This window comes from Poecilia formosa, unplaced genomic scaffold (assembly GCF_000485575.1).
Source record: "Poecilia formosa unplaced genomic scaffold, Poecilia_formosa-5.1.2 Scaffold82, whole genome shotgun sequence".
Classification (NCBI taxonomy): domain Eukaryota; kingdom Metazoa; phylum Chordata; class Actinopteri; order Cyprinodontiformes; family Poeciliidae; genus Poecilia; species Poecilia formosa.
In genome coordinates, this window is record NW_006800021.1 from 1,608,571 (window position 1) to 1,626,418 (window position 17,848).

At 41.1% G+C, this 17,848-nt stretch overlaps 1 protein-coding gene and 1 long non-coding RNA gene across 3 annotated transcripts in view; one reads left to right on the forward strand and one right to left on the reverse strand.

The window, feature by feature from the left end:
- The window catches only part of LOC107836760 (uncharacterized), a 573,704-nt gene that overhangs the window by 2,114 nt on the left and 553,742 nt on the right, over positions 1-17,848 (reverse strand). The window lies entirely within an intron of this gene.
- LOC103141352 (tankyrase-1-like) lies at positions 856-17,648 on the forward strand. Of its 2 annotated transcripts, XM_007556978.2 has the most exons (28): positions 856-1,356; positions 2,433-2,657; positions 2,907-3,002; positions 4,132-4,168; positions 4,396-4,471; positions 6,236-6,256; positions 8,537-8,631; positions 8,705-8,771; positions 9,565-9,751; positions 10,052-10,173; positions 10,395-10,486; positions 10,595-10,673; positions 10,758-10,929; positions 11,084-11,163; positions 11,532-11,677; positions 11,777-11,942; positions 12,050-12,269; positions 12,399-12,508; positions 13,435-13,623; positions 13,726-13,972; positions 14,754-14,836; positions 14,936-15,056; positions 15,141-15,238; positions 15,335-15,409; positions 15,512-15,617; positions 15,968-16,154; positions 16,233-16,389; positions 16,474-17,648. In XM_007556978.2, exons 1-28 carry the CDS (start codon positions 906-908, stop codon positions 16,558-16,560), a joined length of 3,792 nt encoding a protein of 1,263 aa, XP_007557040.1. In that variant the 5' UTR covers positions 856-905; the 3' UTR covers positions 16,561-17,648. The 2 variants fall into 2 exon arrangements, with proteins under 2 accessions (XP_007557040.1, XP_007557041.1); XM_007556979.2 differs by lacking the exon at positions 6,236-6,256.

Below are 17,848 nucleotides of genomic sequence, written 5' to 3' on the forward strand. Positions count from 1 at the left end.
TATTATCCACTTGTAAGAGAAGTAAATCTAAACCAGTTCAGATTCGTCTAATGTTGTATAATACAAAATGAAAGAGTCTCTAGTCCCGTTCTCATTGACTACCTGGGATTAGAGGTGTTATTGATTTGCTCAGAGGCTGGGGCAGGTTTCTGGAGGGTTACTTCAGATCATCCTCTTCCCATAAACATGCTAACCTAGTCAGATGGAAGATTAGCAGGTGAGTTGTCGAACATGAGTTGGTCCGTGTTGGTTTGAGATCGTAGAGCGCCTCTTAGCGCCCAAACAACAGAACTGCAGGAAGTGTTTGGGTCGCGTTGCCAAGTGTTTGGGTTGCGTTGCCAAGAAAACTTTTTTTAAAATATAAGAACTAAGTTGTTTTTCATGATTATTAAGAAAGTGTTCAGTTTGTAAGCTCCTACATATTTCCTGTTTCTTTGTCTTGAAAATGTTAACTAATTTTCTAAAATAGGACAAAAAAAAATTGACGGAGCTAGGGGGGGAAAAAAAGAAAACTGCATTTTGTGCAGTTGTGTTTCCTAATAGTTATAAGAATATGTTAGAATTATTTTACAAATATCTTTCTGACATATTCTGAAAGAACATGCTTAACATTTAGAAATTAAAGTCTGATGCGTATATTACATATCACGTTTTTATATTTTAATGTAAAATATATTTATTTTTTACAATATACACTGCCAGGTGCATTCGATGCTTGCACTGAAGAGAAAGTAAGTGGCTCATTGAAATTTTTATTTAAAGTAATTTTCTGGCTGAACGTATTAGTTTTGTGTTGAGCATTTCTTCCTTCTGTGCCCTGGCTGGAAGTAAACAGCTGACAGGAAACTGAAGCACTTTCACCGGAAAGGAGGAGCAGTTTTTATTGTCGCCTCCGAGCTGCTGTAATGGCGGTGTCTCGTCGCTCTTCGCAGCAGCAACAACAACAGACTACGTTGCAATCTCCACCGAGAAACGGCTCCCTTTCGGGGGCATCCCCGGCCTCGCCGCCCATGGCTTTGCTATCCCCGGCCGTCGGTTCCTCGGAGAGCGAGAGGGAGTGTAGCGGAGGGGTAGATATGGCTCTGGCCTCCCCGGACCTACCAGTCCAGGTTTTGGCGAGCAGTGCAAGCTCTACCTCGACTACATCAGGCGGAGGTAGCAGCAGCGTATCAAGCCCCGGTTCAGGAGCCACCAGCCCCATCGACGGTAGCAGCGGAGTCGTCGGGGCCTTCAGGGAGCTGTTCGAGGCCTGTCGAAACGGAGATGTGTCCCGCGTTAAGAGACTTGTGGATTCGGTGAATGTAAACGCAAAGGACATGGCTGGTCGAAAATCAACTCCGCTGCATTTCGCTGCGGGTAAGGATGAGCTAAGCTAAGCAAACAGGGGGGACAGGCTATTCGCTAAGATGGGGTACTGCAGGCAGCTAGCAACGTTATGTTTATTGCAATGTGATTACGGTTTGTCCTCGGGTCCCAAATATAACCTTTTATCACGCTTTATGTCCACCTTTTTTTTCTTTTTCTTTTTTACCCGTCTTAGTGTTTACTAGCTTGTTGTGTCGCTCTCCTCGTTTTGTTTATCAGACATTCAGTAGTAAGTAAACTCAAACATCAGAACAGGACAAAAAGTAACCGATATTTAGCTCGTGTTAGCAAGTTGTTTATGCATCTACAGTAGTTTTTCCGCAAGTTTATTTAATTAGTTTCCTGTGGCCGAACGACTTCAGGGGGTGTTTTTTGTGACGTAAATGTTTTTGGTTGAATTTTTACTTGTTGGAAAATTTACAGCTTCGCCTGACATGTATCTTTATTTTTGGACTTTTTGCTTTGATCAATCTCAATGACCGATTTTCTCCCAGGATCAAAAACAGTTTTGTGAATTTGTTTCTTCCAAAGCCGAATGTGGCACTCATTACATACTTAAGACACATTAAACCAGTCAAATAGTCAACTTCGGCATGTTAAAAAGTAAATTTGTCTTCATTACTTACACGTATAACATTAAATATTCTGGGTGTTTAATGTTATATTATGCATCTGGGTAGATGCATAATATAAAGAGGATAAAATTAAAAAAAATTGGCTTATTTCAGTCATGAGTGTGACTATACAAAACCCCTTTACTTAAAAAGCAATAATGAAAAGTAACGTCCTGTATTAACTATCATATTTTCAAGTATGGTTTAAATTTATCTTTATATACTGACATTTACACGATCAATTGTCTACTCATGGACAAACATAGTCCTTTAGATATTGTCACTGAAAAGGTCAAAAATATCCTCTTTTTCATTTGTAGAGTACAAATATCGTAAGTAGAATTATTAAAGTCACTGTCATTGAATATAGTCGCAGCGTCCCAGATATTTTGTCATCCTTCCTGTTTTCCATTCATAATTTCTGCTGACTTTTTTTATATATATATATTTTAGGTTTTGGTAGAAAAGATGTGGTGGAGCATCTTCTACAGACAGGTGCCAATGTTCATGCCAGGGATGACGGTGGTCTCATCCCGCTACACAATGCCTGCTCCTTCGGGCACGCAGAGGTCGTCAGCCTCCTCTTGTGTCAAGGTGCAGATCCCAATGCCAGAGACAACTGGAACTACACCCCACTGCATGAGGCTGCCATCAAGGGCAAGATAGATGTGTGCATCGGTAAGGGGCCCTGCTGCTTTATATTTGAGCATTTGCAATTTTTGGAAATATGGAAGAACATCTTTGAGAATGTCTGAGCATAAAATCTTGCCCTCATGTTTTAAAGTAGAAAGGTGCTGGTGCTGAATTTAAATAAAATTTGCTCTGTGTCCCTTAAATACAGCACTTGCTTGGCTGAGTGCCTCATCTATGAAATATGCAGTAATTAAATTATTGAAGTTGTATTGATCTCTCCCTCTTTTAACACAGTATTACTCCAGCACGGAGCTGATCCAAACATCCGCAACACCGATGGAAAATCAGCTCTTGATCTTGCTGACCCTTCAGCTAAGGCTGTTCTTACAGGTCAGTACCTTGGAGTTCGTCAGCAGCACACTTCCTGATTATCCCTACGTCTTTTATTTTAGGGTTCCTTTAAATGCTGCAATTTGACTACAAGCACTACTATTTATGTACTCGTTCATAAATGCTACTTTTTTCATATCTTCTTTGAGCTAGGACATGTTTTTTGCTATATTTTTTATTATTTTTTTCTATATACTGTCCATCTTGCATATTTTCTGTATCTTAGGACTAGTATTTTTGGTGCAAAACAAATCAGTCTTTTTTACAACATTATATATCATTGATTGAAGGATGATCTGACATCATTGCTGCTTGAAGACAATGGAAAACAATTGTTTTCAATGCAGCAAATGTTTTGTGAGTCCATTAAGAGGTTCTATTTATTTATTTATTGCTCAGGATTTTCTGGTAACTTAGAGAAAAGTGAGAATTTTAAAAAATATTAAAGGAGGTCTAATGGCTAAAGCTGAACAAAGCGGCAGTCATGTAGTCATTAGTGTCTGCAGACGCAATGCAACAAGTTCCTCTGCTTTTTTGAGGTTTGATATTATATTATGTTGTTCCTTCATCAAACACACACCTGGAGCGTTGCCTTGATTCTTTCATGCATGTTTGAGAAATCCTTGAATCTCCAATGGCAACCATTCGGGCATGTTTTAATGCCCGATTATACAATGTATTTATCTGAAACTGCATTGTAGCTTCATTCCCCTTGACCAAATTTCTTGTAAACTATATTTGATAAATTCGGCATTTTCATAACAACACAGTCACTTGATTGTACTATAAACTGTCAAGGATGTGTGCCTGGAAAATACTTGATTAAACGTAATGGAGCACCGTAAATGTTCTGATTCTGCGAAAGAATTACAACTCCTTAGCAAAGATTCAAACAAAAACAATTTTTATAACTTATTTAATGGCAGCGCATGGAAATTGTCGGCACATTTGAACCAAAGTGTAGTATGAGCAAAACTCAGCATGTCTGAGTCCCAACTGGTTCCTCCCACCCCCACATGGATGCAGCATCCATAATCTATCCTAAATCTATCTCCACTGTAAAGAAACGTCAATCCACAGTGTTTAAAATGCCTCACTTTAACAATGTTTCTTTTTTTTGTTCTTTTAGGTGAATACAAGAAGGATGAACTCCTGGAAGCAGCGAGGTGAGTGTGTTTCCAGCAGCATGCGCAGCTGGAGGCAGAAATGTGAAATGACAAATTGGTTTCAGGTAGAAATTAAACTGCTGGGCGAGAGCTTTTCTAGCTGCATGTTGCTATTGAAAATGCAAAATAAGTAGCTGCACAGAAATCGTACGTTTTCCCTCCCCGAAGCCCAAAAGAACGATGATGTCAGATGTCTATTGTCGGGTTGATGGCTGGTGTGTTTTCAGGAGTGGGAATGAAGAAAAGCTGATGGCACTGCTGACTCCGTTAAATGTCAACTGTCATGCCAGTGACGGCCGCAAGGTAAACTACCCAGCTGTGCTGCACCTTAATAACGACTCCATTTACACTGTCCTGTCCGCTCAAAGTGCTGTTTTGAGTTTCCAAATGGACGTTTTGTCTCTGAATAGAGGAAGCAGCAGGAGCGCTAGCTGAACCGTTCATTACTGCAGTCTGATAATCGCTGTCTCAGTTTGTAAAGAGGATGTAAGGAAATTAATTTTTGAGAGTAAGCGTATCAACTCTCACAAAAAAAAAAACCCCACTGTTTTATATCATTTAAATGCCCTTTGTAATAGTGAATGCTCGTCAGAATATTCTGGAAGGCCACCTGTGCCCTTCCTTTCAACCGTCTCGATTTTGGGATTTTATTCCTTGAAGGTGCACATGCTCATAATTTTAATTTCTGCTCTTTATGTCAAAGTCCAAACCGTTAGACCAGATGCGATAGCTACACGATGATTCTGTTTGTTCACCAAAAAAATAGCGCTGGCACAAATTCCCCTTTTAGTTTCAGCTGAATTGTCTTCCATCACGTTTGGATCCTGGTGTCGTTTTGTTGGCAGCGTCGTCTCCTCTTTCTAGAGGTCGCTTTGAGTTCATTCAGAAACATTGGGTCGCAACAAGGAACGTTTTAGTCTATTACATTCCACAAAGTTCGTTTTTAATCCCAGAATTTATCCACGTTGTGGGAAAATACCGTTTCTTTTCCGTTAATAATCCTGGTGGAAGATGTAAACGCTGAAACACTTGTGGTTAGAAATCATGTAAGGTGCACTTTCTTTTTAACATGTCTGGATTTCTTTTTTGTTGTTGTTGCCATCTTTCTTTAATTTAATTTTTAAAGATGTGAATATAATTTCTCTACAGATGCTCGGGCCTTTTTTTGTGAATAACTCAAAGTGTCAATCAGCAACTTCTTTCTGATTAAATCCCAACTCTATCACACCGTGCTGCGCCGGACACATTTATTGAATGGCAAAGATTCGAAAAGCCTTCAAATAAATTCATCTTTTATTGCAGTGGCATAATCCAACACAGAAAATGGAGGCAAAAACATACCTTTTAATTTGAGTACATTTATTCAGTCATGGGGAAAAATGTTTGGATTAAGAAATAGGGATTTTTAACTAAATTTGGGCAAAGCGTCTCTAGTTGACACACTAAATCCACTCATCTCTTATTTTGGAACGTATCAGACATTTGATTGAGGTTTCCTGGAACAGAGGTGAATTCAAAAAGTTATAAGATGGGAGCTCTCAATGAGATCTTTATCATTTTTATGTACCAATTATTATTTATATTATTACTTACCATTGGATTTTCTTCCCGTCCCTAATACATGTGCTCAAATTAGAAGTTGGATTATTCAAACTTTGATTGTGGGCTGACACTTCTCGAATAAAAGATGGATTTGTTATTTTAATTTTTTTTAGACATCTTTACTGTAGAACCAGTAAATGTGGTCGACCCAGTAGGGTCACGATCTTCAGTTATATCTATATTTTTTATTTTTATTTTTTCTTCTCTATGCTGTCTGGTTTGTTTTCGGGTCTTCGGGCACATTTCAGATTAGCGTCATCTCCCAGCTCTTTCTGGCGATGTCCTGCATTTATTCTGTCACATTTTACAGATGAGTGTTGTTATTTTTTCCTTTTAGTAAAAATAAATATTTGTTTTTCATTGACTTAGATTGAGAGAGGGAAATTTCTGTGACGAGATGCTGTCATTTTGTAATTTGTGTTTCGTTTTGTTTTCCGTGTGACTCTGGCAACATTTGTCGATCAGTCAACCTCACAAAAAATGCTGGTAAGTTGACCTTGATAATGGCCACTTGATTGATGCACTGTTGTGATCTTTATTTTTGTTTTTGTTTCTTTTTAATCCATCATTTTTTTTATTTTTGTTTTAATTTGACCAATAAGCTGCCTGTCACTTGTTAATTGCACATCATGGCCCTGGGTTCGCGGGTCACTCATGTATCCTACCCTGACGCTCCTCTGGTGTGCGTGTGCGCGCGGAAGTGGCTGTGTGAGCGAGAGCAACGTACTGTTTGAATGAGCTGGGATGTTGTCATGGTGACGACGCTGCGTCTCTTCCAAGCTGGAGAGGAGCTCAAAATGTCCACTGCCTGCTTGTCTTTTGGCATCTGTCCTCTGTCCTCTGCACACTCACCCACACTTCTGTGAATCACTCGGTCAGCCTGTATCTGGTTGGGTTTCTAATTTATTTAATTTTTATTTATTTATTTATTTATTTATTTTTTTGACAACTTCTCATGCATGCCTCAGGGCCCGCCTCTCTGCATCTTGTCGAGCGAATCATGGATTTGTCATTGTGAAATTCGTGCCTCCTTCCTCACATCCCCTGTCCAATCAGTTTGTTATGCAGTAAATGGACTTCATTTCACTCGTCATCATTCAGGAGCTGTGCTGCCCTTTTATTGTAAAAGCTTTTAATTGCTTGTTCCGCGCCACGCTGAATGATCCACAATGCAAAACGCCTCATCAGTTTGACTCCACCACTCTGGCTTGAGATGTTGCACTTTGGCCTCGTTTGGGTTTGACATTAACATCACTGCATGAAACTTGAAATTATGTCCCTTTTTGTTTTCTTAAGTGTAAGAGCTTGATTTTGGACAAATTGGAACCACAGCTTTGCATTTACTAATGTTGATATTTCTTGACCTAAATGAATCCATATGATTTCGTTTTCCTCTTCCCTTGCAGCAGGCTTTCTTTTTTCAATCTCAGCTTGCTTTTACTCCAGCTTTTCCGCATCCTGTTACAGTTGGGATTTGATGGGATTAGAGAACTTGAACGTGACGTTTAGCATTAAAAGTCCTTCAGTTCACAAAAATAACCAAATTCAGCTCATTCCCACCCTCTCTGTCCCACTGCTAATAATGTAATTACAGAATTCATTCCCTTTGACCGTTGTCGCATTTTGTCACCTTATAACTCATTGTATTTTGTCTTTGCGTGGTGTAATAGACCAAGACAAAACAGTATGCAGTAGTATACCAGTGTCCTGGTACCTCTGTATAGAATTAAATGTACACTGTTGGCTTCAGAAATCGTCTAGTTAGCAAACGGTCAACTGGTGCGTAATCAAAAAATAATAAATGGTGGAAGCAGCATCATGCACTGAGCGGTGTGTTTCTACTGCAGAGGCGGTGTTGATGTAAGAGGGATGGAGTCTAAACTCAGGGTAATTCTGGGTCATATTCCTGCTATTGGCTGCAAAAATGTTACATTTAGGTGGATTTTTACCTTCCAGACAAGGATGACCCTAAACATTCAGGTAGCTTCAGCTGAACATGTCAAATCACATTCATAAGTTAAAATGAGCAAACCTAAAATCAGCTGAGAATTCATGGAAAAATGTTAAGAATTAAAAAAATATTTTTCTGCAAAGAAAACATGCAGAATTTTTGTTTAGGCTTACGCTGCTGATATTTTTATTACATAAAATTCCATAAAGTTTTATTGAAAATTGGAGTTGCAATGTGACAACATGGGAAATACTTTAGAAATACTTTGAAAATACTTTATGTATGTATGTATACATATATATATGTCTCATTTTAACATTTGAAGTAAATGGGGCTGAATGAATACAAATTAGGCCACTGTTGCATCCCAACTGTAATGCATCCCAGGCATATTTTCATAGTAAGTAACTACTCTTTTTGCCCTACTCACTGCATAAAACAAACCTGTTAATCTCTCAGACCCAAAGTTGTTTTTTATTATTATTTATTTATTTATTTTATTGAGAGATATTGAAGGTGAGCAGTCAGGATGGCGCTTTTTTATTACCGACTTGGATGAGATCATGTCCTGAGCAACAAAATAATCCTTATTTATTTGTGCTGGGCTTGCCCTCAAACTCTACTGAACTTGCATCATCAAATCTGCCATTCATCTGCAACTCACCCAGCACAGCCTGCAGTAGCAATTTTGCTTCTGGCTCTAATCAGCCACTTGTTGCCATTGGAGACGGCAGACACTAAGCCTGCCTGATCTGCGAGTGTGTGAGAGAGTGTGTCTGCGTGTGTATGGGCTAACAGGCAGTCCTCTCTTGCAGTCCACGCCCCTCCACCTGGCTGCAGGCTACAACCGGGTCCGCATCGTTCAGCTCCTCCTTCAGCACGGCGCCGACGTTCACGCCAAGGACAAAGGGTGAGTGGCTCTCAAAGGAAGTGGACAAAACCAGAGTGCCGTTTCCTGTTGTCATGTGTGTCTTGTCCTGCAGCGGCCTGGTGCCTCTTCACAACGCCTGCTCGTACGGTCACTACGAGGTCACTGAGCTTCTGCTTAAAGTAAGTCGAACTTTGTTGCATAAAAACAGGATTGAGAGGCAGCGTCGAGGAACGATGAGATTAGCCAAGACACGTTTTATTTGGAAATAATTGTTTGAAACTCCGGCCTCAAAAAGGCTACTAATTTTAGTAGTAAATTATTTGATGGATTTTTATTCTGACAATTAATCAGATAAAAAAAACGTTGGCACACGCTGCAGATTTTTCAGTGAGCCACTCAACCTTATTTTATACAGTATTGGAAAGAAAAAACACACAAATTATTTCCTTCTCAAAAAAGAAAATTACAATAACGGTATATAGAAACTTCTAACATCACCATGGGGAAAAACTGAAACCTTTTCTGCTTCACTTTGCATCCATAGTCTGGGGATGATCTACTTATTTATTGGATTAACTGATTAATAATTGGATAGAAAAATGTGTTTCCTAGAATTGTTTTTTTTTTTTTTTTTACAAAATTTGAAACTTGTGAAGCTCAAACTATGCCACTTGAGAAGCTTTTGGTAGAACATATTTACAGACAAAGATGTTTTTTTTTCTATCTTAAATCCAGAATGTGTATATTTTTTGTACAGTTTTGGCTTAATTACTGATCTGATGTATTGTTCTTTCAGCAAAATGGCCTTCGTTTGAGTCTCGGTTAATTAATTGATTGATTACTGAATCAGTTGACGATCGTGTCAGTAATCAATTCATCTGATTAATCGTTACAGCCCTGCCTTAAGCAGGTTTTTAAACATCAGGACTCTCCTGATTTGTGAAATGCTCTGACGGGCTTTTCCTCCCGCAGCATGGAGCCTGTGTGAACGCCATGGACCTGTGGCAGTTCACCCCTCTGCACGAGGCTGCGTCTAAAAACAGAGTGGAGGTGTGTTCTCTGCTGCTGAGCCACGGCGCCGATCCCACGCTGCTAAACTGTCACAGCAAGAGCGCCGTGGACATGGCCCCGACCCCAGAGCTCAAGGAGAGGCTGACCTGTGAGTTTCTTCTCAGTTGGAGTCGACCTTTAGATTTAGGGTGGAGTAGAATGAATCTCAAATTTAAGTAATACTGATATGAGTCCAAATTTTTATTTTGATGCTTTATTAGTTTCCATATTTTAATCCTGACTGCTGTAGAAAAGGTCACCTTTTGTGTTTAAAACTTGAGTAAAAGTACTGGGAACACTAGAAATGTAAGCCAGGAAAACATCCATCATTGTTATGTGTCGGGTCCTTAAAGGCTGCAAGTTTTCAAGCCAGCATCATTTTCCCATTTGCCTCTCTTTTTCAACGTAGACGAGTTCAAAGGTCACTCGCTACTGCAGGCGGCCCGTGAAGCCGACATGGCCAAAGTGAAGAAGACTCTGGCTTTGGAGATCATCGGCTTCAAGCATCCTCAAAGCAACGAGACAGCTCTGGTGAGAAACAGAAGAGCTTTCCACTGCATTTTCAGCATCTTTTCACAGAGTTCAACATATGCCCAAGAATCCTGGGGGATTTTTGTTTTGTTTTGTTTGTTTTTGTTTGTTTTTTTTCACCAGCATTGTTCTGTTGGATATGATGAAATACAGTTTTTATCAACAGTTTTTAGTTACACTGTGAGGTTTTAGTGGACTGATGTTAAAGGTGTGTATTCCAGCACTGTGCGGTGGCGTCTCCTCATCCGAAGAGAAAACAGGTGACGGAGCTGTTGCTTCGTAAAGGCGCCAACATCAACGAGAAGAACAAAGAGTAAGACGGCAATCTGACCCTATATGTGTGGAATAAATAATAAAATGAAGACGTAATGAAAACGTCACCAAACAAAACACTGAAGCTCCTCTCTTTGATGTTCTCCAGCTTCATGACTCCCCTGCATGTTGCTGCTGAGAGAGCTCACAACGACATCCTGGAGGTTCTGCAGAAACACGGAGCGAAGGTTCGTCACGTTTCTATCCAGCTCTGGTAGAAAAGTCGGAATTTGACGAGTAACTAGTTTGTGCTGCTGCTCCTGTAACTTCAGGTGAATGCAGCGGACACTCTGGGGCAGACGGCTCTTCACAGGGCGGCGCTGGCCGGCCACATCCAGACCTGCAAGCTGCTGCTCAGCTACGGAGCCGACCCGTCCATCGTGTCTCTACAGGGCTTCACCGCAGCCCAGATGGGAAACGAGGCTGTGCAGCAGATTCTGAACGGTAATCAGTGTTCCAGTTATTTCAGGGGATTTTTCAGGTGTTTAGACGTTTATGGCAGTGTTGGGCAGATTTCGTGGTCTCCAGATCTGGATTTTATTGCTTGACTTTGGCTAGCTGTCTTATTTATTGATCATTCTTTAATTGTTTTTCCCAGAAAATGTTCCCACCAGGAATTCTGATGTGGACTACAGGTTCCTGGAAGCTGCCAAAGCAGGAGACCTGGACACAGTGCAGGTATGTTCCCTGACTCAACAAGAACATGCTATCAATTAGTTATTTTCACTAGATTGTAGAATTTTGGAGCTGATTATAGGTTTTATTTATTTTTTTAATGTTGTAACCTGAAAATGTTGAATTAATATCAATTACAACATTTAATTTCCCCTTGGGATCAATAAAGTATTTTTAAATTTGAATTTGAAAAATATCCACAAATCCAATGTCTACAAATCCAAAAATGCATCAGAATTCTGTAAGATGGAGTTATTTATACTACTAACTTTGTTTTTCCACAAAAAAATCACCCCAGTACCTTTTTGTTATCATATTTTCACACTCCGACATGTTGCTTACGTTCCTAATGCGTCTTTGCTGTTTGGCAGCAACTTTGCTCCCCTCAGAACGTAAACTGCCGGGACCTGGAGGGTCGCCACTCCACCCCCCTTCACTTTGCAGCCGGTTACAATCGAGTGGCCGTCGTGGAGTACCTGCTTCACCACGGCGCTGATGTCCATGCCAAAGACAAAGGGTTAGTGTTTTTAAACTTCCATCTTTTGCTAGCAACACATCGGTTTTATTAGCTTGATTCTAGCCGTAAATGTTTTTTTAATCTTTTTAATTTTTTTAGCGGCCTGGTTCCCCTCCACAACGCCTGCTCCTACGGTCACTATGAAGTGGCCGAGCTGCTGGTCAGACACGGAGCCTCCGTCAACGTGGCCGACCTTTGGAAGTTCACTCCGCTTCATGAAGCTGCAGCCAAAGGAAAATATGAGATCTGCAAGCTGCTTCTCAAAGTGAGGGTCCATTATGTTTCCTGTACAATTTTCAAATGATGAATCTGGGGGGTGGTGGTGGGAATGAAGCCTTCTGCAAACTAAATATTCTGTGACGTGTTTTTCAGCACGGCGCCGACCCCACCAAGAAGAACCGCGATGGCAACATCCCTCTGGACATGGTGAAGGACGGGGACACGGACATCCAGGACCTGCTGCGTGGGGATGCTGCCCTGCTGGACGCTGCTAAGAAGGGCTGCCTCGCCAGGGTGCAGAAACTTTGCTCTCCTGAGAATATCAACTGTAGAGACGCCCAGGGGCGCAACTCCACGCCTCTCCATCTAGCAGGTACAGACGCCACGAAGCTGATTTAGGTTAATGTTAAGCTTTTCCTAGTGCTACTGCTAAAACTATTCCTAGACTAGTATTTTTCTTTTTTTCCCAGAGTTTTATATTTCTTTTTTTTCCCCTCCTCAGCCGGTTACAACAACCTCGAGGTGGCAGAGTATCTCCTGGAGCACGGGGCCGACGTCAACGCCCAGGACAAAGGAGGATTGATCCCTCTTCATAATGCTGCTTCATATGGGGTCAGTCTCATGGGGGCGTTGATTTATAAACATGACTTTTGTTCCAATCCTGAGGTTCGATTTTGCCTTTTTTTTTTTTTTCCATCATTACGTAACTTGCATTTTCTGATTAATAATGATCATGAATCAATCTGTCCCTCCAGGATGTTGCCATGTTTTTTTTTTTTGTTGTTTTTTAATTGTTGCATCCTAAAATAACTGATTTCTGCAGCACCTTTTTCAAAACATTGCAAAGTTGCACATTTTTTAAGCTTTTAAAAACATGATTTTAATGGCGTTAATGTCTAAAGTGCAAATAACATGTTGAACTATTTACGCAGTACAAGCAAATCCTGCAGAACATCTCAGTTGTTTTTGGAATTTAAATAAAAAAGGCAAATGTGATCGTTTAGCGCCACGTTTTCATCAGTTCAGCTTTCACGAGACGCCGTGGAACAGGAAGTTAAATTAGATGGAGGTTGAGGGCATTGGTCAAAATTCAGCTGAGTTGCAGTGATTGGTCAGAAAAGAAGGAAATGGAGACAACATTCAGGTGATTGGTCAAACAGAGTGAAAAGTAAACGTACTCGCAAAATTTACTACAGATGAGTAAACTTCCTGGAAGGACTGATCTATCGTGGGGGGGTTTCCAGCCACGGCTGTGTATATTATTATTTTTTGGTTCTGGGTCCATATTTACTTCAAGTTTTTCTGTTAAATTATATCTGGGGTTTCTGCAAACAAACAAACAAAACTATAATTTGAAAATTGATGCCTGTCCCACTGTTAACAGCTGAAATCAATCTGTTGCCATGTTCCTGATGTGCAGAATACCAGTTTGTTTTACTAAAACCGTTCCACTGCTGTTGTGATGTAGATTTTGCTTTAGGAGTTAATGAACTCGAGCAACTTCTTCATCATTTTCCTCTTCTTTTCCTTCTTAACAGCACGTGGACATTGCAGCCCTGCTGATCAAATACAACACATGTGTAAACGCCACAGACAAATGGGCCTTCACACCGCTCCACGAGGCGGCCCAGAAAGGCCGCACACAGCTCTGCGCTCTGCTGCTGGCCCACGGAGCTGACCCCACCATGAAGAACCAAGAGGGCCAGACGGCTCTGGACCTGGCCACGGTACGGCTCTCTGTAGGACAAACAGAGGTCATGTGTGAGTGCAGCTCATTACTTTGTTGAAATGACGGAAATGTTTTCTGGGTTGTGTCTGCGTTTCTCCAGGCTGACGACATCAGAGCGCTCCTGATGGACGCCATGCCTCCAGACGCGTTGCCCAGCTGCTTCAAGCCTCAGGCCACAGTGGTCAGCGCTTCGGTCATCTCGCCGGCTTCCACGCCGTCCTGTCTGTCAGCAGCCAGCAGCATAGACAACCTCGCTGGGCCGCTGACCGAGCTGGCCGCCTCCGCCGCTGCCGGGGCTTCTGGGGTGGCAGACGGAGCCTCAGGAACTGACCGCAAGGAAGGAGAAAGTAGGATTACTGTGACAGTCACAGGAAACACCAGGCAGTTTCATAAATGTACAGTGCTTTCACAAAAAATATATGCAAACCCTTACAGATTTCTTTTTTATTTTTATTTTTTGTTACACTTCCAATCATTTTACAATTTCTTCTGTCATCTTCTAATCCTAATAACTGGTTCTGCCAACTTTTGCGACAAAAATCGCAATCAAATATTTGGAATAACTCTTGGCCTTTTTCTAAATGATTTACTTTAGAGTAATACCGCAGCATCTGCATTGGATTCAGCTCTAATTAATGTTGATGAGTTTTTCTCATCTGTTCTTGATTTTGCTTTAGATTCCAGGGTGATTCATTTCCTTTCTAGATCTTTCAGGATGCTTTAGATTGTCACACAGGTTTTTGATACTACAGGTCTGTCAGGAAAAAAATGCTGAAGATGGTTAAAATGGGTGGAGCCCATTTCTAGTAAACTCCAAGGCTCCCATAAAGCTGTGCTAACTCTCAACTCCAAACGAATATTTTCACATGCAGCCAAGTCTGTGTGGTTAGTTCTTTTCCCCTCGATAAATGAATTAATTTGAAGTGTGCTTTCTGTATATTCTTAGGTTACATTTGTCTGACATTTAAAATAGTGTGAAACATTTAAGTTTGACTAATAAAAACAGAAAAACAATCTTTAAGGGAGTACATATCTTTCACAGTAGAAAACCATGGAAAAAAAAAATCAAAGAATCAAATAGTTTTTAATGTCCTGTCTAAGGCCTTTGTTTGTTTCTTTGCAACATAGTGACAATGTTGGACATGAACATAAGTCAGTTCCTGAAGAGCCTTGGCTTGGAGCACCTGAGGGACATCTTCGAGAGGGAGCAGGTCAGTAAAAGCTTCTTTATAAACAGAAACAGTCTGTGTAACTCATAGGTATAACTCTGGTTACTCACCCATCTTTTTTGTGATGTTCATCGCCTCCAGATCACGCTGGATGTGTTGGCCGACATGGGCCACGAGGAGCTGAAGGAGATCGGCATCAATGCTTACGGCCATCGACACAAGCTTATCAAGGGTGTTGAGAGGCTGCTGGGGGGGCAACAAGGTGGAGCATCCTGGGAGATTGAACTGCCTGCAGCAGATGTTTTAGAAAACAAAAATAAAAACCTTACTGGTTTTCACTTTACAGGTGGCAACCCGTACCTGACATTCCACTGTGCCAACCAGGGCACCATCCTGATCGACCTGTCTCCTGACGACAAAGAGTACCAGTCTGTAGAAGAAGAGGTATTGACCAGGAGTTTGCTTACCATCATAATAATAATGATGTTATTTTGTTTGTGAGCTGATTGTCCTGAATTTAAAATTCTGTTTGTGTCTCAGATGCAAAGCACAATCAGGGAGCACAGGGACGGAGGCAATGCTGGTGGCGTCTTCAGCAGATACAACATAATCAAGGTATTTTTTTGTTTTTAATTCTGCAGATGAACCAAAGGAAAACAAAGTGTTTAGCTAGTTGAGACAGCATTCTGACTAACTTGTGATTTTTGTGCTGCACAGATTCAGAAGGTGGTAAATAAGAAGCTGAGGGAACGTTACACCCACCGGCAGAAGGAGATTGCAGACGAGAACCACAACCATCACAACGAGCGCATGTTGTTTCACGGTAACTTGCATTATGATCATGATCTACTTCATAACTACGCACTGCTTACGGTTTGTCACATAAAATGGTAATAAGATATACTGAACTTTTTAATTGTAACGGGACTAAATTAGGGATGCACTGATAAATCGGCCCTGATTCTTTTTTTTTTTTTTTTTTTCCTTTTTTAAAATTTTCTTAATTTTGGGAAACTGACAATTGGTCGACGCTTAAATGAGAAATCGATCTCATTTGCCAGTATTATTTACCTCCGCAAAGGTCTTTTGCTCCCCTTGACCAAATGTGAAATGTTCAAATAACGAGAATAAATGTTGCAAGGCACTGTACAAACTGTGTCCCATTTCCTTCAGGTTCTCCATTCATCAACGCCATCATCCACAAAGGCTTCGATGAGCGCCATGCCTACATCGGAGGGATGTTTGGAGCAGGAATCTACTTTGCAGAAAACTCCTCCAAGAGCAATCAGTATGTCTATGGCATCGGCGGCGGCACGGGATGCCCGACGCACAAAGACCGATCCTGCTACTTGTGCCACAGGTTGTTTTCCTCACGTTTGGTTCTCTTGCTGCTTTTCTTTGACCAGTGAGCCTGACCTTCTCTCATCCGTGTTTTTAGACAAATGCTGTTCTGTCGGGTAACTTTGGGGAAGTCCTTCCTGCAGTTCAGTGCCATGAAGATGGCTCACGCCCCTCCAGGTCATCACTCGGTAATCGGACGACCTAGCGTTAACGGTTTAGCGTACGCCGAGTACGTCATCTACAGAGGAGAGCAGGTAACAGAGAAATCAGGGCAAATTCTCTAATAGTTTTGGATCTCTTCTGTGTCACTACTAACATGTTACCATGTTTTCACTCAGGCCTACCCGGAGTACCTCATCACCTATCAGATCCTCAAACCAGAGAGCGCGGCCCAGTCTGCAGCGGCAGCAGAGCAGAAGTCCTAGTTACAGAACTACTGCTCGGCCGGACATGAGGACTCGATTCTTGATACTTTCTCCTTTGTATTGGAATTATATGAAGACCTTTCTCACCACCAAACATTTCCTTTCCAGCCTCCTGCCCAGTAGAAACCATGGTGAACAGTGCTTCATAAGGATATGCTGTATAATACTTTACTATTCTTGGTGATGACGTTATGTTTTTGCATCAACTGCATGTTTATTACAGAAGCATGTAGGGCCGAGTAGCGTGCCTGGGTTAGTAGTTTCAGTATCACTCCCCTCCATCCTCTTCACTCTTGACAGGAGGATGCTTGTTAAGACTTTGAAGTGTAAACATTTTGTCACCGTCGCATTGTGACTGTGAAACCCACACCTCCTCGCCACGCCAACCAGAAACAGCGGGACTACTTCACCACCGAACAGGGGGTTTATTCTCTTTAGGTGACTGTTTTTGAACGCTAAACAATAACACTACTGAAGAGATATCAATACAACATTACTTACTTATTTCCAAGAACCCTAAAACGTAAACTAGCTTTTTTTTTTTGAGGTTTTATTCAGGGCAGCACACTCTTAACAGGGAAAGGGCTCAGTCAAATCACAGGATTTGAGACTATTATATTGCCAGTTCAATACGGATGTGTATGAGAGAGGATGCTTGTGCTCAGCCGTGCAAAGAAAGTCATCATAATCAAGCATGGTGAAACTGTTGTACATTTAAAAAACATTTTGCGTTTCTGTGCTCCATACTTTAGAGTTGTAGATGTTGTAATGTGCTTGTGATGCCTTACAAGTGAAACACCTTGCAGCTAGTGAGCTCATCAAGGCACCCTCTGTCACCATGGTCTTACTCAGACATTCATGCAAAAGGATTTGCACTTTTACCTAGAAATCTATTTAAGTTATTTTGAATTAAAGTTGCAAATTACAAAGGGGGGAGGGGATATTTGTACAGGTTGTGTAAATGGTTGTGTATAACTGTTGCTGTTTAACAGTTTCTTTGAGTTTAAATGTAAATGACATCTGAATCTTCCTCTCATGCCTTTTTGTTTCTCCCTTCTTTTTTTTTTTAATAAATGTCCCATTAATGACTCCTTGCTTTTCTGTTTGTAAGTTTTACGCTCTGATTCTGGACAGAAAAGACGGAAAAACAAGAGGTTTTTCTTTTTGTTTTTAATTGTGGGGGAAGCGGGGTGCGTTCAAGACAAAAACGTAAAATGTTATTGTTGGCGTTAACTTCGTTTTCACCTTCACTGAAGACTACATTTACGTCGCGTTATTACGTCACCGT